This window comes from Astyanax mexicanus, chromosome 1 (genome assembly GCF_023375975.1).
Source record: "Astyanax mexicanus isolate ESR-SI-001 chromosome 1, AstMex3_surface, whole genome shotgun sequence".
In the NCBI taxonomy this organism is placed as follows: domain Eukaryota; kingdom Metazoa; phylum Chordata; class Actinopteri; order Characiformes; family Acestrorhamphidae; genus Astyanax; species Astyanax mexicanus.
In genome coordinates this window covers 33,299,762-33,322,495 of record NC_064408.1, presented here as the reverse complement: position 1 = coordinate 33,322,495, position 22,734 = coordinate 33,299,762, and the positions used below count along the sequence as shown (strand labels likewise).

The following is a 22,734-nucleotide window of genomic DNA, read 5'->3' as shown; positions in this document are numbered from 1 at the left end:
CAAATATACAGTGCAGCTAAATTCCAAAATCACAACCTGTGAAATATTTGGCTGAAGGCATCACAAGTACCGACATGCTGCATTTATGTAACACCACTTCAGGCGTGCAGCAGCAGTGAAATACTGTATGTATACTTTGTAGACAATAGAAATGGGTGATGGGAGGTATTTCTATGCAAGTCGAAGTAAGAGTAGGATTGGGAACAGGATAAATCTCACACAGTATCCCTGTTTCAGCTTACTGAGGACCTCTCCACCATGTTGTACAGGAAAGTCATGCTGATCTCTCCGGTTCTGCTGCTGCTGCTGCAACTGTTATTGGTGGAGAACTGCTGGGCGCTGTCATGCCTTCCTTGTGATCCTAGCCAATGCCCAGAGGTTGAGTGTGTAGGGAGAAAAGTGCGGGGTACCTGTGGGTGCTGCCTCATGTGTGCGAAACAGAAAGGCGAAACATGTGGTGGAGTCTACAATTTAGAGGGCCGATGCGACCAGGGGCTAAAATGTGTGGTGGAAACCTCCTACCAGCTCAACAGCATAGGAGTGTGTGAAGGTGTGTATATGCAGCATATTCTGTTTCTATTACTATTTTTAATAAGGTTCAGCTGACTATCCAATTCACTCATAACTAAAGAAAAAGCATGATATACATATGTCAAAAAGAAAAAGAAAAACAACACTTTTTTCTTGTATATTTAGCACATATAAATACTATATATATACTATATATAGATGAGCAATACAGTACTGAACTGAGCAGTAATATGTAGGTACTGAACACTGCATACTACAAAATCCACACAAGACCTGTAGATTTTGGAGATTTTCTGACACTGAACTGTCTAGTCATCTGTATTTGACTCTTGGTTCAGTTCTCAAAGTGGTTCAGATTCTTGTCCTTGTCTGTTCAAGAACATAATATTTACTCGCTGGTTAATATGAACAGCAAGTTGCTTCTAAATAAAATATACTGCTCCTCTAACTTTTTCCAAAAATACAGAATATGATTTTCACTTGTTGGTTGGTTTTATATCAGACGTGGTACAGCTTGAACACCAAACCAGACATTTTGTTTTATATTCTAGTCCCACCAGAGTAATGGGCATTGCTTCCACTGAGCAACTTGATTTTAACATAGTAAAAAGCACACAAAAACTTATTTCTGCCAGTTGGCAGTAATCCTCTCTGAAAAACTAAATCCCGCAAAAATCTGATCTAATCTGAAGCCCTTAGTGGTGACTGGATCCTTTAGCAGATCCAGACAGACTGGACAGCTTAACTGGTCGTGATCTACTGAATATAAAAAATATAGTTAGCTAGCTTGTATAACTCTGAACACTAAAGCCGTTATGTTTGTGATTAATCAGCTGAAACATTTACGTAAATATAGCTAGTCTAGCTAGCTAACCTCAAACCAAAAATCAAAAACAACAGAACAAAAATGGATAACATCTTTGTAACCTTTATAGACACTGTATTTACCAATGGAAAAGTGTATCCTAAATAACTTGTTTCTGCTTTGTGTTCTTGCTCTCAATCTAACCCCAATGGCTCTTGTTGAACAAATGGGCTCTATTACGCCAACGCCGTCATCGTCTGGACTACAAAATCAGATATGAAACTGATAGATGATGAAGGTATGTGAAATTGTTTAGCATCTCTGAATGTAACAAAATGGTATTTACTAGTCATAAGCTTGCTTAAGTGTTTATATACTGAAGTCCAAAACAACATAAATGGCCTCCCTGTGTTTTGGTTGGATGTGATGATGACCCCATCAGTCATGGTGATCACACATCTTAGCATGGGTGTCTGTTGGCTGATGTAACAGAAATGGCAGGTAGCATGTTCAAATGTAGCTTCTGCAAGCATGCTCAAGTGTTTAATGGCTTAGTATTGAAAACAAGTAAAACATAAGATGCTGTCTGTTTCCATATAACCCATAAGTGTGATTTTTGTGTGTATGCTACGCTTCATCCTCGGATTGCTGGTGGAATCTTATAGTAGGTGCAAATGTACAGTAGCTATCTGTAAGGAATTAAAAAGGACACAAGGCCCTATACATCGATACAACTATGAACGATACGATGCATCGATTTGACGTAAAAACATCGATGCATGTGTTTTTCACGTGCGTTTAACCGGTTACTGCAGAAGCGCCGTCTTGCGGGTCGCCGGCGGGCCCGTTCTGACTATGTAAAGTAGAATGCTTCAAAGCGTCAACTATTCTAAACAGAGCGACCAACTAACCAACTCATATTCATTAGTACTACTTCAACTACCTGCATGCAAATTTACAACCATCTACATGAAACCAGTCGCCAGAAATCTCCAACTGAAAACAGCCTGTTTTTTTTTACATTGTTTACATGGGGAACACGCCTCCCCAACAAAATAGCCTTATAAAATATTATTAGTATATAAAATAACATCAGATTATATTATAGAAAATTCACTTACTATCACAGCATCCACAATACAGCACTGAACCGCAGATAAAATATCCAAAAAGTCCTTTATTCTCCTGCTCACTTCTCCTTGCTTGCTTTAGTTTCAGCGCAGCCGCAACGTCATATTCTCAAGGTCCTAGCGACCACACATGTAATGTTTTTACTTAAAGGGGACATGAAACATTTCAGTTTGTACAAGTTTTCTAAGGTATTAAATATAATGGCATTTATTTGGGGGGGGATTTTTTTTATATAAAATGTTTACACACTAAATTATAATATATTTATGTTTGTTACGTTTGAGCTAGGGCGCCGCCATGTTGCCCGTGCAGCGCTGGTGACGTCACGAGGTTGGTTGGATTAAGATCCCAGGCATATAGCTAGAGGAAAAGAGCTTATTGTTTGTGGAGATTATGGATAAAGATGAAGCTGAACTAGGCTAACATGGAGCATTTACTCAGAGATCTTTCCTATATAAACCTGAGCAGAACTTTTTAGATGCTTTTCTGAGAGCGAGGGGTTTGGGGAGTGTTTATTCTCTCTCTCTACGTGGAGCCGTGCAGAACATTCCAGCTGATCAGAGGAAAAATAAAAAACGGAGGAAAAAAGCCTCGGACTGCAGCTTATTTATCCGGCGCTAATGCTCCTGACTCAAACCCCTCTCCTTCACATAGTCCTGGTCTAGAAAGTGCTCGCCACTAACCCCTAGCGTTGCAGCTAACCGGAGGATTCTCACGCTTCAGCGCTGCGAGCCCCCGCTGAAGGTATGAAAGTGAAAGTAAATATTTCTCATTCCTCACCTTATTAAATTTCACTACTCCCAGTATTACTACACACAGGGACAATACAAAAGTGCCCCCCCGCTCTGCATTGAGTTTTGGTTTGGATTTTATTATTTATTGAGGCGCTAAATTACGGTATTCTCATAGATTCTAGTAGTGAGGCGTGCGAGAACCAACCTCGTGACGTCACTTTCAGCGCTGGGACAAGATGGCGCTGCCCTTACTTAAAAAAATGACATTTAGATTATTATTTTAATTCCGCTTCACTGACAACTGTTAAACTTATAAAATTTGTTAGAGTGAAAATACATCTTGTGAATTAAACTAAATACTTGAAGTGTTTCATGTCCCCTTTAAAGTTGTACGTGAATCCAAAGCTAAGGGTGTCTTCTTCAAGATTCTGTGGTTTTTATTGGTCCACAAACAACTTCTTTTCTTGAGTGATCGTCTTTTGAACCAATGGCGTGAGCGCTGGATCACGTGGGTGTTCAATCTAATTCGGTCACAGCCTTTCTCCAGAAGGCTTCTTCTGGAGAGATTTTGAACACTTTGGAGACGCCTGGTGGACACCTAATATAATGCAGTGTAACTTTGCTTTGTGATATAAATTACAACTACTGAATCAGGAAATGTAGAGAATGATTGTCTATTCCTTACCAACATCCATACACACATTGTAAACTCCAAATATAACAGGTGCTTTTTTTTTTTTTTTTTTTTTTTACATTTTCTTCTGCATTTGATGTTCTCAAATGGAACCTGAATAATGAAAATTAAAGTCTTGAAGTGAATTATTGTTTTGTCTACTTCAATTTAAGTCCTGAATGGTCATTGTGCTTAAGATATTCATTGTTATATCATAGTAGTGCAAATCACATGAAAATGAGCATAAAATTGGATCTGCAGTAAGAGGTTTAAACATTGCATTGGTCCGCTCTGTGTTATTCTCCGCCTATTCTCCGTTACTCTCCGCTGCTGTTTGCCGAGCACATGTTTGAGTTAAGAGTTACACAATGCAGGAGCCCTCAGCAAGTCGAATCGTATCGTATCGTATCGTGACATAATTTGATGTATCGTACATTATCGTATCGTTGACTAAAATAATCGTATCGTAATGATTCTTGTGATTTACACCCCTACTCAAGGTGTGTCATGGTGCTCATTGCTATCTCACACAATGCCAGCAGTCATTTAAATAGCAACAGAGCTTACAAATATGTCTACGCAATTGGATGTGGTGGAATCAAAATGAGGTGTACAGGCAGAAGTCAAAAGTCAGACGTTCATTGCTATCTTGGCAGTGCATTGCGCTTTCTTTTTCCAAATGTGTGAAAATATATTATATTATGACAAAATTAAAAATGAAAATAAATTCTATATAAATAAATAAAAATCACTTGAGCATGGGTCATATGTGGCAAAAATAAAATTAAAATGACATGCAGCCTATTGCAAGGACAAATAAATAAAAATGGTACCATTGCATTTGACAAGAAACGGCAAAGCCAGAGTGAAGCTTTCATTTTTTATTTTACAATTTTTTTTTCACAAGCTTTTTGCATTTTCCATTTAGCTGTAAAATACCCGTATGATAATGAAAATGAAATGACAAAAAATTTTACTTTAGTCATATATGACCCATGCTCAAGTAAAAACTTAAATAAAAAAATGAAGTGATTTAATTTTGTTTTTAATTTTGTTATAATATTTTCACACAAAAAAGAAAGCACAAAGGTCACAGCATCTTTTTTTCAGTGTTTTCATTTCAGTTGTATTTTTGGCAGCAATACAAAAATAGTTGCTTTCTACTGGATCAACTCAAACATGATTTGCTGTGTAATAAGATTTTCTAAACTGTTCAGATCTTTGTACCAATTATTTAGAAGTAGGGCCAGGCTATCATCAATCACTAAACAATAGAAGAATAAAAGAACTGTTTTGTGCCCAAAATCTGACTTCCCTTCGTGTGCACATTATATTATGCTGGTGATTCCTATATCTACTGTACCTGTAGAAAAACCCTAATTTATACACAGAAATAAAAAGTAATCCAAGGGTTGTCTTGCACTTGCACTCAAATGGAATCAGATTCAGCATGACATTTAGAAAATCCACTAAGACAAATTGATAACACACTGATGTCAGATGCACACCCTTCAACAAACCAATTAATGTAGAGTACAGTGGGATGCTTAAGGTTGCTCATTAGACTGTAACAAACACATGAACCTTGGTTCTGATTTTCAGTATTAAATGCCTTTATTATGGATGAAACTGGAAAATTTGCAAACTGGCATAGAAATTAAGTTTTGGATTTTAACAGGATTGGCACAGAAAATACTTCTATAAATGTCAGAATACCCTTATTGTACAGCATTGTCTCGTGTAGAGTGTAAAGAATGAATGTTTGTGTCTCTTGTAGAGTTTATGGCGTGGCTGAAGGCCAGGCTGGAGCGCAGGGGAGGAAAACGTGGTGTGCGCTCTGCTCTCACCAAACAACCTACCCCAAGAGGAAACTGAATGCAGAGAAACAGCCTTATAAACAACTTTATACATTAAAGCAACAATACTAATGTTTTTTTTCTAGGGTTGTCAGTTAACAATGATTTACTTGTTTTTTTTTATCAGTTTCTCTATTGTGTAGACAATTTGATTCATTCTATCAGGATTAGTATTCATGTAGTCTCTCACTAAATGTATTTAGTGTAACTTTTCCAACACCTGTCCTATTATTGTACATTTGTATAATTGTCTATGGCTCTGTCGACACTGTTGACCAAGCTGTACCTGTATGATTTTCTGTCTGTTCGAGAATAAAGTCGCAATCTGAACATTCATCCTCCTGACTCCTGAATCTGCCTACTGATACACGAAGTCCGAATTTCTAACACTGGTTAGCTGATGTATCAGAGCAAGAGAGCCACACTTTACTTAGCAGTACAAAGGAGGTGTGGTTGCTGACCATCACCATCCTAGTTTAGGAGACATGTTAAGGTGGAGGTCATATAAATAAGAAATGGGAGCCTGAGAGACATCTCAGAAATGCCTACAAGTCTCCAATGTTACACCAATTCGATAACATCCATTAAATTAAATGTGCCTTGGTTCAACCATCCATTACATTCCATCACCTGATTTCAAGTCAAGTCAAGTTTTATGATCATTCTTCCCATCACAGCCAGGAATTTAAGGAGACCAAAACATTGTTGCCCCAGAACCACTAGGCTATATTTAACACTTAACAACAGTAGAACAAGGCTGTATAATAGAACACAATACATATGAAAAAAAAACATTAAAAGTAAGACTGTAACACAAAAAGCACTATACATGATAAATAAAAAGAAATTATCACACCTCAAACCAGAAACATAAACAAGTTTTTAAATAAAGCTGAACTTTGTTTCTATAAAAACAGACATTGCTGCTTTAGAATAACTTGAATAGCTATTAATTATATGCCATATATATCATATATCAATTTCTGCAGTTTTTAGTTTATTGGGAAAGGTTACTGATGCATTCACATCTAAAAGGTTAGTTTTTAAATAATATTCAATATAGTTTATATTTTTATTTGTTGTTTGAATGTTTTAATTGTGCTTGGTTGTTTGTTTGAAAGATCCAATTACAAAAAAAAATAATTTCTGTACCTTCTAATTAAATGGGTTTAATTAGATATAAAATCTGGGCTAACATTGTATGCTAATTTGTAACACATACTGTATATTTACCTTTTCAACATAGATCAGTTTATCTCTAAATATTATTTTGAATGAGGCACAATATGAAGCCGCCAATCTGGGAAAAAAAGGAAATGTACATACTGTATACCAGTCTTTAAGACACAGTAACAGACAGTTTAACTCCATCCATTAACGCTGATGTTATTAGAAGTGATTTAACCCAGACTGTTCTTAGAATGAGGCACAATACAGGGCAGCCAATCAGAACGGAGGTCATTTGCATAAGCCAGTCTTCGCGGCAGAGTAACAGAAAGTTTAAAGGGTTATAGCTCTAAAGGATATAAAGAAGTTGAGCCTTGGTCATGTAAAAACAACACATACATAAAACCCACAGAAATGACCTCAAATTGTAAAGATGAGCTTGCTTTAGTCTTCTTCACTGTTTATCCTTCAGTTAAGAGTCTATTCTGTTAGTGGACATGTCAGGACGAGTCGGGACAAACCATAGAAATCTTTCAGATTCCAAATGGACTCAGCACCTGTGATAAGCATGATGGGTGGAGTTTTAGGAACACTTTTAAAAGGAGGATCAGAACACGTTGTGTGTCTTTAAGTCATTTCTCAGATTTAGTGTGAGCATCCAGGCTGCTGTTGGACTTAATCATGAAACACCTGAAGCTCACCCTGGTCTCTCAGGTGCTGCTGCTGGTGGTGCTGGTGGCAGAGGACAGCTGGGCGCTCTCGTGTTTACCCTGTTACATGGCCAAATGCCAGGAATCTCTTCAGTGTCCCGGGGGGAAACTGTTGGAGCCCTGCCGCTGTTGTCACGAGTGCGCCAAACAGAAGGATGAGATCTGCGGTGGTCCGTTTGATGACTCTGGCAGGTGTGATGAGGGGCTAGTGTGTGTGCTGAGTGGACGATTCCGTCTAGGAGTGTGTAAAGGTCTGTATGGTGTTTAGTGATCAGTGTAAAAATGTATTTAATGAGATCTTAAATTGTTTTGGTTCATATCTTTTGGTCTATTTGTTGAGTCATGTTTATTATTGTTGTCAATTTCAATTAGTCCATTTATTTATAGGGCACATTTAAAAATAAAGTGCTGCACAAATTAAACCCTTAAGCTTATGCCAGGTTCACACTACGCGACTTTTTAAGCCGTCAGTCATTGTGCTGTTCACACTACACGACTGGTTGTGCTTTAATCCTGAGTCCTTCAGTTGTTGAGACTTTCACACTACACGACTGGTTGTGCTTTAATCCTGAGTCCTTCAGTTGTTGAGACTTTCACACTACATGACTGATCAGCAACACGGGGTCACAGATTACACGATTTCTCACTGTGGGGAATCGCCGACTCACCTGGCTGCTCTCCAGAAACACGTTTCGTCACGAGAACACACCTGAACTAAATGAACACAAAAACTAGCGATGCCATGCCAGAGAATATCTATAGAGGGGAATACGCACTTGCAATGAGTCCAACATGAACGGGTTCATATGAAGCAACTGAGCAAAATCAGAGTTTATAAATGTCTAATCAGTTTTGTACTGAAATTTGTATTTATGTCCTGAACACAGGACTGTATCAAATGTTTTTGTACCGCAGACATTTACTTTTTTTCATTTTGAACTCCAGTTATATGCCTTTTTTACCTGTATCTCCAGGATCAGCTCGCCAATCAATCAGCTCAGCATAGGCTAGTAGCACTAATGCTAGTGCTTTACAGCGTAAAACCTGTTTTCTTTAGATAAATTGAAATATATAGGCACCCTTTCTTAGTTTTTTTTAGTAACATACATTATTCTACTTTGTAAAATTTAACAAATACTAAGAACAAGTAGTTTATAATTATTTTTATTTAAAGTTTTTAGCTTTTAGCTTCATTCACCCCTATTCATAGAGGACTTACTCACGTTCTCCCTCTAGAGTCATTTCAGTATATAACAGGGGGAATGGTAAGGTGGTCAAACTCTCCATAAACAGCTCTGGTGTGTTTTGGACTCGTGGTTCTCTCTTTCTGTGATCTCAGTGGCTGTATGTAGCTGCTGCTCCTGACTTCTAGTCGCTGACTGAGCCAGATATTAAACATGTTGAATATTTGTTGAGCGTCTGCGACTCGTCGGCGATTATTCAGCGAAGGCTTGGCGAGGGTCTTTCAGTAGCTCACACTACGCGAAAGCGCGAGCACAAAGTGATCCCCGATTTCCCTCCAATTTTTTGTCGGCGATCAAAGAAAAACTGTCGGCGACTGAAAAACTGGCCCAAAATCGTGTAGTGTGAACCTGGCATTAGTATATAATAATGTGTCATGCCAAAAGCCAAAAGCCACCATTGCTGTGATTTGGATTATAAGGGTGAAACCAAGTTGGGCTCCTCTAATGGACCAGATCATTACAGCCATCCTTTATCACAGATATTTAAAGAGCCACTAAAACCCTAAACCATATATTTTTCATTATAAACTGAAATGTGTTACTTTGAAGTTGTGAAACATAACAGTCCTGTTTAAAATGATTATAAACTTTTTTTAAGCTTTACAAAACCCTTTATTGTGGTAATTTCCGCCTCTGCAGCGCCCTCACAGTTTCAACTGTGCTATAGGCGAGGATGATGTTTTCGTGTACTTATGTGCGTATGTGAACGCTCACAATATGCAGATTAGTCAATCAATAATACCGCTCCGCTCCTGATGTACAATCATCTGCATCTCACCTCTATTAGAGGCTGCAGCTCAGCCAATTAGCTCTCCCTCCTGCCCTGTCCCTAAACCCATACATCACTCAGGGCCCCTCCCAAACTACCCCTCCCATTTTTTAGCCTTTTTCAAATTTGAGCTGAGGGGAGGGTCAGCAAAAATCATGGGGTTTGGTGCCCCTTTATAAGTCCATATTTGTCATCTCCTGGTCTCATTACTGACCCTGATGGGTCCCATCACTGACAATTATTTGTGGGACCAACATAAAACCCATGGACTAAACTTTGCAGTTTCAGTTGGGCTACACACACAGGTCCCAGATGCACATGTTATCTGAGTCAACATCCACAAGGCTCCTGTTAGTACTGCCAAATCCAGTGTTAGGGTAAAGCTGTGGTTTACGAAATAGCCTGAACTTTGCATAGCCTGATGGTCTCATTTGATCTTATGTCCTAATTACCCTTAATTCACCCTATATCTTACTGAAATGCTCTAGCATTTTGGAAGCATTTTCCCCCCAGCAAATTACTCTTAGGCTACTTTTTTACAATTTTACTAAGCTTTATATATTGAGAATACTTGTTTTAGGTTCCCATAATATGTTAAGATATTAATACAGACTAAATTCATAAAAAACAAACAGACAGCAGATGTACTAACTTCAGTTTCTGTACAGTGGTGCTGATGGGAAGGAAGGATCTCCAAAATTACATCACTTTTATTTTACAAAATCGACAAATACTGAGTGCAAAATATTAAAAATAATATATGTCTACAAATGTACACTTTAAGATAAAAAAATTGCGTATAACAAGGTGCTTGGCGCAGTGGATAACACTATCTCCTGCCAGTGAGCTACCATATTAGGTGGCAGATTGCGGTTGTACAAAACAACAGCTATAGGCTTCTTATCTTGTATAATGGAACTGACCAATTAAATGTCTTGCACTGGAGCAGCTGCAGATGAAGCTGAAGTGACTGTGCTATATACAGTACTAAACTTTTATGTCTGAAATCATGCTGTGGATTAAGGGTGAAGCAGCAGACGCTGGTTATAATGTGGCGCCCCTTAGTGGCTGCATCTTGAAAGTGCACGTGCCACACTTAATTCAACAGCATGTCAAGTTTTCTTCCCCATCAGTTCACTTAGATTTTTACATTCGTCAAATGAATCATTCGTTTGATTTTATATTTATTCCTCAAATCTTTAATGTAGATCTAAGTTTAATTGTAAAGCATATAGTTACAGATAGTAACAAAACAACTAGTAAAAATATAAAAAATAAAGTAAAGATTTCAAATAAAAAGTATATAAGATATATGTAGAGATAGTACTATAACTAAAAAGGAAAGTAATGTGTATACATATACACTAAATTGACTTTATAGAAAAGAAGGATATAACGGTTTAAAATGTAAAGAGGAATAGTTAAATAAGTGTAATTAAGAGTAAAATTTGCAACATAATGTTTTTGCTGTTAAGTGTCATTTTTGTAATTTTAGAACACAAAGATAAACAGTACTATGCCAGGGGATCAAATTCCAAAGTCCCAGTTCTTAGAATCAACAACTGCATTTAAAACTACAACTATATCTGTCTCTCTCTCAAAAATACAGTACTAGCATTTTAAATATTCTTTAATAAAATAATTACCCTTTTCTTAAGCAACAGACACTATTAATATACATGTTATTCAGTTTTGCCAATCCTACATTTATTTTTAATTTAAGTGTAAAAATCCATTCAAGTATTGTAAGATTAATCACAATTAATCAGAGAATATTGTTGTGATTAATCTGATTATATTTTTAATTGATTGACACCTGTAATACATACTGTACCTTTCAAACATTTGGACACACCTACTCATTCAACGTTTCCCTTTATTTCTTTACTAATTTTTTACATTATAGATTAATTTTAAAAGCTTTAAAAAGATTTTGACTGGATTTGAATGTATTAGTGATCAAGTCAAATCCTTTGACTTGATTACTAATATATACATTATTACTTTTATTTTTTTACACATTTAATCATTTTACTTCAGTTTTAGTTTTTAGTTAGATTTTAGTTTCTGTGTGTTACAATAACACTGGATTAAAATAAATGACAACAGAGTTTTTTTCTAATGTTTTCTCTTTGTTTTCTCTCTAAACAATGCCTGGCTCTTCTTCTATAAATTTGTTCTTCACACCAATTTCATCATCATCTGGATTCCACATTCAGTTGAATCAGGTAATGCACAGGTTATGAATTTATACCTCTTCCTTCTATCTCTGTTTGTGTAAGTCGACCTCTAGCTCTTTTTTACGGGCTGCTTTAAAATAATTTGGTTTTGTCTTATACAGAAATCACCACACAAGTTCCTACAACCACCACGAGTAAAAATCAAAGAGTGCAGCAAGGTGAGTTATCAGGTTTCTAATTAGTGAAAGCACAGAAGAGATGTATCCAGTTTTACACTGTTGATTGGTTGCATTCTAAAGCCCAGGGGTGTCACATTATCAGTAAGGGGCAGGAGTGACTGCAGGTTTTTATTCTAAACGACTTTCGACACCTGATTCCACCTGTTTAATCAGTTAGTCAGTCTTTAAACAGCTGATCACATCAGTTTCTGCTGACAAGAATGAAACCTGGTCAGTGGTCAGTTACAGTCGAGAGAACCCTTGTTGCTCTACTGTGGGGCTTCTGATTAAGACAGATGACAGCTCTCATTAGCTGAGCTTTGCTATGTTTATAAATGGTGCTAAATAGTACTTCTGCAGCTTTATCACAATGCTGTGAACATGAAAATGTAAAAAAACTCAAAATGTTTAGAAGAAAACCACCAACAAGTGTGCCTAATATTAATTTTTATTTCGGGTCACTTATTTTTCATGTACACAAATGTGACACCTTATCTTGCTTTGTTATATTTTATTATATGCATGCATTACTGTAAAATTCAACTGTTAATTAAGCTTAAAATTTCACTCTCTGTTTCAATTTGGTCTAAATTTAATTCTGTGAAATGTGTATTGTAATGTTTGCTGATAACCTCAGAATTTAGAAACAAGTAAAAAAAAAAGTAAAAGTCAGTGAAGTATTTTACATTAATCAAATGCAATCAGCAACACAGGATACAGCCTTCATCTCTGAGTCCAGGCAATTTACTATTACAGAAATCAAAAGTTTGGACACACCTTCTCATTTAATGTCTTTCTTTATTTCTTTATTTTATTAATTTTCTGTATTGTAGATTAATATTAAACACACAAAAAGAGTTAAAGGACACATGTGGAATTACGCAGTAAACAAAAATTGTTTGCTCTCGACAATCCCCTAATCTAAACCCAACTGAGGTGCCAAGTGATTTGGGATGAGCTGCTGGAGCTTCACAGCATTAAGGAAAATACACAAGAGTGTGCAGGTCTGTCACCAAAGCTAAATGTGGCTACTTAGAAGAATCAAAAGTATAAACATAGTCTGATTTGTTTAACACTTTTTGTTTAAAGATGAATTTCACATGTGTAACTTTTTATTGGTTTTAGGATTAAATTTACAGTAAAAATCATGAAAAGAAAGAAAACAAGTTGAATGAGAAGAGGTGTGTCCAAACTTTTGACTGGTAATGTACATTTCTACCTAAGAAGTGTCAAAATACGTGGAGTGATTTACGAAAATGAAAAGGTACACTGCTGAAAGATTTTATATTTATTTTTGATCAGTTGAATTTAAACGACAGTGAGGAGAGCAATGCGATGGCGCGTTGTTTTAATCTTAGTAAGATTTATTTCTGTCAGTAAATGTTTATGTACATTTTGTCATTCATTGTGAATATTTGTATTTTTTTGAAGAGTTTATTGAGTGGCTGAAATCCAAGAACCTGTACGAGCTGTACAGTGGAAGAAGATAAAGACGCAGGTGATCCCATTCACATCAAACCAGCTTTAAAGCCAAAGATTTTGGACTGTTTTTCTGTTATTATGTATTTTCATGTACTCTTACAGTCCTGTGTAGCAATTAAATAGCGTAATTTCATTCATAACAATAATACAATTTTGTTTGATGATAAATAGTGGTGATCTATATAACTATTTTTAAAGGGTTCTTTGATTTTTTCCTATCATAGAATATAATATCCAAAACAGGCAATGGACCATTTTGTCACTGTAAAAAATACTTTTTAGAATTTTTCATGCAATGTAAAGAATAATGTATTAATTTGCAAAGCAAGTGTTTTAATCTTTGAAATGGTGCTTTAAGTTGAATATTTTTTATTAACCCTCAACTTTTACTTGTAAAGACTTGCCACCTCTTTTTTACAAGTGTGCGGTGATATTCATGTATTCTTTCTTTTTAATTTTCCCAATGTATTCTGACACTTAACAATAAAACTGTCAATGTTAATTCATGTTTTCTTTATGTTTACCATGTAACTCTTGGTTACAGCAGGCAATAATTGTTGAACTGCCATGCTAAACTGTGGGCAACAGCTACAATTATTAACCATGTTAAACAATCCAAAATTTTACCCGTTACAGAACATAGTTATATGTTTTAAATAATCTTTTAAATTAAATTTATTTTGACCCTTTGAAACCTCTGTCACTATTAGGTTAAACTGACAGGAACAGTATGTGTGTAATATAAACACACTGTACATTAACATATGTAATATAAACACATTTAATTAGACATTAGTAAACATATTACAAATATTTTTTAATATTTTAAACACTGAAATGGGTCATTTGACATTTGTCATATTTGTCTTTGCAAATAGGTGTAAGTGGGGTTAGACCAGAAACCTTTCTTCAAAAAAAATCATCCATATTGGTTCTTTAAGTACATTAACAACAACTTGAGCTACGAACAGTAAAAACAGAAATAAATAAATGTATCTAATGATGTCACAAATGCACACACTGTAACTGTTGTATTTTTACGGTAAGGTCATACAATAAATAACTGTTTAATTATGTTCCATTGTTAAACTGCAGAACTCATCTTGGGATACCCTATTAAAGAATCAGCTGCCACCTGTTTATTTAACTGTAACATTTGGGGAAAAAAGGATGTTTAGACAAGACAGTGAATTCTTGGAAAGTTTGAAGAAGTTTCCCAAGAAGTCTCACAGCTTTGTTGTGAGATTAAAAACCAGGCAACACAAAAAATCAACCACATGCTTAAGTTTACCCAAAGATAGACTGTAGTATCTATTTAAAGCATTAAAGCAACAATTTGCTCTAATTTTATTTGGATAAAGTTCATATATTTAGACAATATTACCTAAATTGAACAATTAGTTTGAAAATCTTAGTTTGTTATTACTCTTGCCTACTGCTGCTACTTTTCCTAGGGTGTCAGTCACATCTTATATATATGGTTGACTGCATGGCCAGTGTTGTAGGCAATAAGTGCAAGTTGCCATTTTCTTTACTGCAAAGCATGACTTTTTGCTGGCTAAGAACGGCAATGCTGTAACTCTGCAGCATCTCTGCTGCCAGTATTTTACTGTTTATTAACAGTGAAGTTCTTAAGAGTGTAATGCTAAATTATTTAAATTTAAATTAAACTATCTACAATTTAAAGTCATCAGTGTTGGGAGTAACGGCGTTAAAACACTTTTTTTCAGTAACGAGTAATCTAACTAATTACTATGACTGTAACTATAACGCCCTTACCATTTCCGACACCCCCTTACTGCACGTTACTTTAGCAGCTCTATGAACTTTTTTTTTATTTCGCTTTGCCCTGGTTAACCCCTCCTCTGTCCGGTGAACTTGAGGTTCTGGCCGCTGTGCCTGTGGTTTGGCGTGGTGAAGTGAGGCACAATTGTGACGATTTGCGTGCTCTAATCAATTCAGTGATTGCCGTGGACAACCCAAGTTCCGAATTAAGGACGTTAAGCTCTTTTTAGCTGCTCCGGTTTTTGTGGTGCTGCTGCTTTCTATTTTAGAGCTTAGATTCTCTGCCCGAATCCCACCTGACCTGAGGACCGACCCGAAATCAGGCTCCTATTTTTATTTTATATAAAGCTCTGGTGTGATAATCACAATGTTGCTAAGTAACCAATTATTATTGTTCACTAAAGCGAACGAAATAGCGAAAATTGAAAGTGAAAAAACATTTGTGTTAACTGAATCTAATAAAAACGGTAATTAAAAGGAAAAACATAACTATCTCGAACTGTATTTTGTGTTTATAAAACTAACTAAAACGAACTGAAATTACTGATAGAATACCCTCATTTTTGTGTTTAATTTATTTATAAGCGCAGTTGTACAGCGGAGTTGTACAGCGGGAGTTGTTGTGCCGAGCGCGCGGCACTCGTGGTCCGTTAGTTCTTGTGTAAAGCGCTCGCGCTAGCAAGCCCACCCTAAAATGAACAGAAAAAATAAAAACAAAATAAAATTAAACTATAATAAAAATGAAAACTGTAATCACGTAGCTCTGGGCGCACGTGAACGCCTCCGCGTTTGACTTGCAGCATTGTGTGTTACTGTTCTTAAAAATCATTTAAATTAAATAATAGTTCTATGCTTCTATGTTACAGTGTTAATTAACATAATTCTGATTATATTTCGCTCATTCAATCAGCCCGAAAACAGACAGTTTATGGGGCGGATCGGGTCAGGCTCATAATGACAGTTTATGGTTCGGGCTTGGGCAGAATGTGCACGGGCTCCGGCTGGGTCGGATTTTTTGGGCACGATCTAAGCTCTATTCTCTTTTGGTGAAGCTGTTATATTAATACCATTTTAACGGGCATTAAATTGTTGTTTTTGTCCATTATTTTGTTTTATATATACATATTTCTTTTGAGTGTGGCTTGGTTTGTTAAATTTCATCCCCAGACGCGTTTTTCCGCTTTTTTCAGTATTACAAGTTTTAGTAATTTTCTTTGGTTGTGTGGAGAATTTCGTTTTATTTTTTTGAAATTCGTTAGATTATATTTTTGTCAACATTTTGGGTTTATTTTCGTTTGTTATTTTCTGTTATTTTTCTAATAATAATAGTAAATGCATAATTGATTTCCTTTTTTTGACGGGCGAATAATAAAAAGTAACGGGATAGTTACTTTTACTGGTAACTAATTACTTTTATAGTGGAGTAACTCCGTTAGTAACTCAGTTACTTTTTTGGAGAAGTAACGAGTAACTATAACTAATTACTTTTTCAAAGTAACGTGCCCAACACTGAAAGTCATATACTATATAATCTTTCTTTACAGTGAATTACTAGATAATTTTACAGATGGGCGTGGTAATGGGGGGAAAAGTGGACCTGACTACCCAGGGCCAGAATAGGGAGAGGGGGCCATGAAAATCCTGATTTTTTTTTTAACTCACGTTTCTTGTTTACTGGCATGCACTGACATTGAGAGTGTACAGGGTCCAGAATTTGCTGCTATGCTCCTGATTTTACGACCCTTTGTTGTCTTAGCAATACTTTTTGTTATCTAACCTACTGTAAAATCTACAGGAAATTGTTTGCAGCACAGTGCCTCAGATCCAGTGGTAACTTGGAATGGCTAATAACATACTCTGTCTACATTCTGTTTAACATGACAGCATATCTAAATCCTCTTAAGAGTTTTATCCTTATGTTTTTATGGTTTGTTTATAGTTGTTTCCTCTATTTAGTCTTTTTCCTGTTTTATGTTTCTTCCTTGCGTTTTTGTGGGACTTTCCCCTTTTGAGTCTGCTTCCCTTTTAAGTGTCACTTCCTCATGTTTTGAGTTTTACCTTTTGAGTTACTGTTCCTTACCGAAGACGTCTTAAGTCTCCCGGAAATTGCGGGAGTCTACCGCGTATCAATAAGTGCTCCCTGATGACCGCAAGTCAGATAAAAAAACTCAGAATCTGGAACAAGAAATAGGCACTCCTCCCCTCGTGTGCAAATTCATGAAGCGCATGCCAAACAGAGAGGCTTCTGATTGGCCTGTTCTCTGCAAAGAGTCTGTGAGTCAGACAGTAAGTTTTAAGTGATGTTTTTTTGTGCCCTCCTGGACTGGATTCAGTGAGTAAAGTTAGTAAATGTGTCTGTGTCTCTCTCTCTCTACATATATATAGGTCCGGGGGTACCTTCCTGAAATTAATTTTTGCTTCTTGTCATGTCTGTGACCAGCGCACTACATTTACCTATTAAAACTGATCCCTGCACACACTCTTACTTGTACACTGGAATCCTGGTCACCAACGGGGGTAATTCATAAAAACTCCAGTAATAAATGTTGGTTTACATTTCACTTCCCAGCATAAATGTATGTTACCAAACTAATGCTAATGCTCCAGCTTTAGTGAAATCTGGAAATCTAACCTTACTGTAAATTAACAAAAGAGCTTTACTAACCCAAATAAACAGTTTTCTGGAAAGAAATCTGTGTAGATTAACATCCAGCGTTTGTATGATTTAGAAGAATTATAGGTTTGTTTACTTTACTTTACAGGCCAGCTGAATTAGAAGGAAAACATGGCGACACTCCTGTTTCTATCTAGTGTCACATAACATGCCTTATGCGCCTTGTGTATGAAAATAAATTGCAATATAATTGTAGTGAAAACAGGACTTTGTTTTATTAATTATCAGTAGCCAACCAAAGACTAAATTGACCATTTTAGCCATATCATTTATTGAATCCAAAATGTACCTCACATAACAAACTGATAAGTTTGCCCAAATAAAACTTTGTTTCTAACTATAGCCATAATTGCAACTAATAAACATGCAATAGACACAGACTGGTTCTTTCATTTATCCAAAAATCTATAATCTTTCTCTTAAAAAAAAAAAAGAAAAAAAGTCTGATGAGATATAAAGTAAAGTTAGCACTTGTATGTTTGCATTCAAGAGACAAAAAACTTCAGTGACAAAAAACATTGTGTAACATCTATTTATTACCACCATAGTATGAGAAATTTGGAAAATACAAAGATCAGCTTATTTAAATTTCTGAATACGAAAAATAAACAGAAACATGAAGTTATACTGTGTATCACAACGAGAGAGCGAGAAATACAGAGGAGCAACACACAAAGTCTACACAAAGAGTGAAACACTCCAAAACTAAACGTGACATTTTTTTTGCTACAATTCGTGACAAATGCCGATCTGTGGAAAAAAAGAAAAAGGTCATTAGGAGCAAGAGAGACAGAAGGAGAGAAAGAGAGAGAGAGAAAAAAAAAGAGATGTCTGAAAAAGTGTAAAGAAGAGTGAATGAGAGGCTGGTTTAGAGCGCCCCCCTGTGGCTGCCTGAAGTTATAACAGGAGGAGCAGGATCGGCAATCACTATGATAAAAAAAAAGTTTAGAAAAAAAAAACATAAATTCATTCAAATTTTCTGTAGTTTTGCTCTTTTTTTTCTCTAACAGTGGTAAAACAAGTCATGTGTATGCATCATAGAAAAAAAAGACACCATATTAACAATAATAGTAATCATCAATATTATAACTTTTAACCAATAGATGCTGGTTTGCAGTTGAATACGATTCTGCTTTGCTGATCACATCACCCACACGCGCACACAGTTGGAAGGGGGGTGGAGGTGGGTTGGGTTAGGGAGGATGGTTAAATGGACCTGCATGTACACCCACATACACCCAAACACAAATCTGCCAACAGGTGGTGACATAAGGGACGTTGAAGGACAGCTGAGGTGTATTAAGCTGGACAAAAACAGGTGTGTAGGTGTGTAAAGGTGTGTAGGTACAGGTACGAAGGTGTAGGTTTAGATATGATGGTACAAGTAATTTAGTACAGATGTAAAGACGAGGCTATAAAGATAAAGGACATTAAGGTGTGTGTTAATAAGTGTATGGGTACAGGTATGAAGGTACAGGTGTGTAAAAATTATGTAAAGGTGGCCTGGGGCAGTTTTAGTAGCACCCTGCTGTGGAAGTTGCCGCTCCCCTTAAGCAGACTAACCCCAGAAACCACACCTCTGTTCTTCCTGTGTGTGTGTATGTGTGTGTGTTTGTGTGTGCATGTGTGTGTGTGCGTAAACGTCTGTGTAAGACCCCAAGCTTGGCAAGGGTGGACCTCGTTTATGCTCCAACTATGTGTATACATGTACTCAGCGTGCGTGCGCCAGAATGTATATGCATGTATGTATATGTATATATAAATGTTTGCGAGTGCGAGTGGGCAGGTGATCAGCAGCATCTGTTACATGCACATACAGGTACCCTACGCGTCAGTGAGACAGCACTAGTAGACTGAAACACATTGGCCTCCCCGTCGCTGATACTCTAAACTCTACCAAGAAAGAGGGAGGAGACGAGTGGAGAGGGGGAGAGACAGAGAGAAAGAGAGAGAGAGAATGCGAAAAAGAGGGAAAGGAGCGGGAAGAGGAGAGCCTAAGCACGCTCCCCACGGATGCGACGGGCCAGCTGGATGTCTTTGGGCATGATGGTGACACGCTTGGCGTGGATGGCACACAGGTTGGTGTCCTCAAAAAGACCCACCAAGTACGCCTCGCTGGCCTCCTGCACACACACAAACACAAAGGTAGAAAGGGAGAAATTTTAGAATGTTTCATCAGATTATTATAATAATAATAATAATAATAATAACAACATTTGATAACACGTCCTTGTTGAGAAACATTTGTGAGATGACAACTGACCTTAAACTACTTATAACAAACCTTTATAAATCCTCATTACAACAATAATCACTTCTTGAGTGAAATGACATTAAAAGTGACAAAAGCAGCCTTTAGAACAGTAAACGCTTATTACAATAACCTGAAACCCTCAAAACATTGTATTCTTGTATTGTTTAAATGCAATTACAATATCTGAAGAGCAAACCCACCTGCAAAGCTCCAATAGCGGCGCTCTGGAAACGCAGGTCTGTTTTGAAGTCCTGAGCGATTTCTCTGACCAGACGCTGGAATGGCAGCTTACGGATCAGCAGCTCAGTGGACTTCTGGTATCGACGGATCTCACGCAGAGCTACAGTACCGGGCCTATGGACAAAAATAAAGGGTGAATAATATACAATCTGCCTGTGTATAAATTGTATAACAAATACTCAAAGATTTGGAAAATAAAATAAAAATAAATGACTCTTTTAAAAAATAGTTTATATTTCTCTATATTCAACAGTTCCATATAAAGGCTCATGCAAATGATTTTAATACTAATAGTACACAAATACATATGTGACATACTATTATTAAACTCTATACTTATACTGCATGTGTGTTCTCTTAACACCTCTAACAAACTAACTACTTCTAACCTCATTTTCTTCTTCCCCATCTTTCCTCCTCTATCCCACTATTCCCCATTAGAGTCCTTTAGGCCCAGTCTTAATTGTTTTTTTTTTTAAACCTTGAACTTCTATGTCTTCTATTACTTAATGTACATCATTATTATAAATTGCTTTGGACAAAGGCATCTGCCAAATGTAATATAATGTTTAGTATACATTTTGTTTAACCCTGATGTTGTCCTCAGGCAACAAACCATATTTTTTAGTACACAATTCCATATCTTACTTTTTATATAGTTATTTATTATACTTTACAATAAAGTTACAATGCATAATTTACATCCAATACATGTTAGATACAAGTGGGTCAAAATAAGGTCTATTTGTCCGTTTATAATCTTACTATATTCTTACATTTTTGTTGTAAGCTTACTAAAACAAGTTTTATTTTTTTATTTGTTGACTTTAGGTAACATTATGTAGATCATTTTTGTTAGTGCCATCATAATAAAGCAGAAATGATCAGCTTGTAGTGAAATAAAAAATATGTGCAAAATGCTTTCTGTCTTCTATTGTAAACAAAACTTATGCAATAGTGGTGTAAAAGTACAAGTGCGCTAGTAAAGCTCTGTGCCATAAGCAGCTCAGATCATCTGTTTGGGGTGTGTGTGTGTGTGTGTAAGTGAGAGAGAGAGAGAGAGAGAGAGAGAGTTTACCTGTAGCGGTGAGGTTTCTTAACTCCTCCGGTAGAGGGCGCACTCTTGCGGGCAGCTTTAGTGGCCAGCTGCTTACGGGGAGCTTTACCTCCTGTCGATTTACGGGCGGTCTGCTTGGTACGGGCCATTGTTACTCAGTCACCTGCAGCCAGAAAATACAGGATATGAACCCAAATAAAATCCTTAAAAATCCAAGGAGTCTATCAGAGAACAAACTAGTCTTCAACATACGTATATTAAATTTGACCTAATTACATTAAGATTGCAAAATTAGTGATTTTAATCTGAATTAATTATAAATAAATTATTTATACTGCATTTAAACATGCAATAATAATAAAAGCACACATTATTTTTAACATTGTGCAGATTACCCGAGGTGACACTCTGTCCCACATGCTATTTCAGGCTTTATGTAAAAAAAAAAAAAAAAGACCCAATAAATGAAACAAAGCCAATCAGCGCTGGCCAAAGCCTCCTTTCAGCCAACCACAGCGGAGCGCATTACGTCACCGCGTACCCCCACCAATGACGAGTTAGGAGTTCAAGACCTTAGCCAATGGTGAACTCACGCAACCTTTGCGGGGGCGGAGCCGAAAATCGTTGTCCCCGCCCTAAACCGCAAGATTATGGCCGCAATTTGAAGAGCAACTGTAGTGGGGAGCCAGTGGAGAGCACCTCAACTTTCACACAAAACACAAAAACCGCGGCGCGCAGCGCCTCAAAACACTCCCCACCAGAGAGCTCACACTCTGGGGAGGAGAACGAGCCTGGTAGCCGAGGTTCCCGCCGCGAATCCGAGCTGTAAAACCGAGGTAAAGCCGCTGATCAGAGGAGGAAGAAAGTGGGTATTTTTCCGCCTCCTCCTCCTCAGAGAAGCAGCCGAGCCGCGCTCTGCTCTCAAAGCTCATGTTCAACACGACGACGACCCGGCGCTTTACTCGCTCATTTCTCACCCAAAACAGCGTCCGATCCCACTAAAACTTCCACAAAGCGGCGGAAAAGTGCTTTAGGCGAAGAACTGCGGGCCGGCGGGGCGCTTACCTGCGGCGAGTGCGTTGAATTTGAGGCGGTAAACCGTGTGCAGCTTTTCCTCCACTCGCTCTGTTTACTATCTCTCACACACAATGGGAGCCGAGCGGCCAGCGGCAAAATGGCCGCCGCGTCAATCACCAGTCCTCTCCCACAATGCACCTGAATTAA

General features: G+C 37.1%; 2 protein-coding genes and 1 non-coding gene across 3 annotated transcripts; 2 read left to right on the top strand and 1 right to left on the bottom strand.

The window, feature by feature from the left end:
- LOC107197937 (cysteine-rich motor neuron 1 protein-like) lies at nucleotides 1-6,066 on the top strand. Its single transcript, XM_015608762.3, has 3 exons — nucleotides 1-550; nucleotides 1,611-1,634; nucleotides 5,652-6,066. Exons 1-3 carry the CDS (start codon nucleotides 259-261, stop codon nucleotides 5,747-5,749), a joined length of 414 nt encoding a protein of 137 aa, XP_015464248.1. The 5' UTR covers nucleotides 1-258; the 3' UTR covers nucleotides 5,750-6,066.
- Nucleotides 6,067-11,956: 5,890 nt separating this feature from the next.
- Nucleotides 11,957-14,002, top strand: LOC107197939 (uncharacterized). Its single transcript, XR_007438539.1, has 2 exons — nucleotides 11,957-12,018; nucleotides 13,450-14,002. It is a non-coding gene; the product is annotated as an uncharacterized LOC107197939 (transcript).
- A 4,475-nt stretch (nucleotides 14,003-18,477) lies between these two features.
- Nucleotides 18,478-22,734, bottom strand: h3f3c (H3 histone, family 3C). The gene is made up of 4 exons (XM_022666950.2): nucleotides 22,576-22,734; nucleotides 21,532-21,673; nucleotides 20,414-20,567; nucleotides 18,478-20,082 (listed from the first exon to the last, which is right to left on the bottom strand). The coding sequence occupies exons 2-4, from the start codon at nucleotides 21,657-21,659 to the stop codon at nucleotides 19,954-19,956; spliced, it is 411 nt and encodes a 136-aa protein (XP_022522671.1). The 5' UTR covers nucleotides 21,660-21,673; nucleotides 22,576-22,734; the 3' UTR covers nucleotides 18,478-19,953.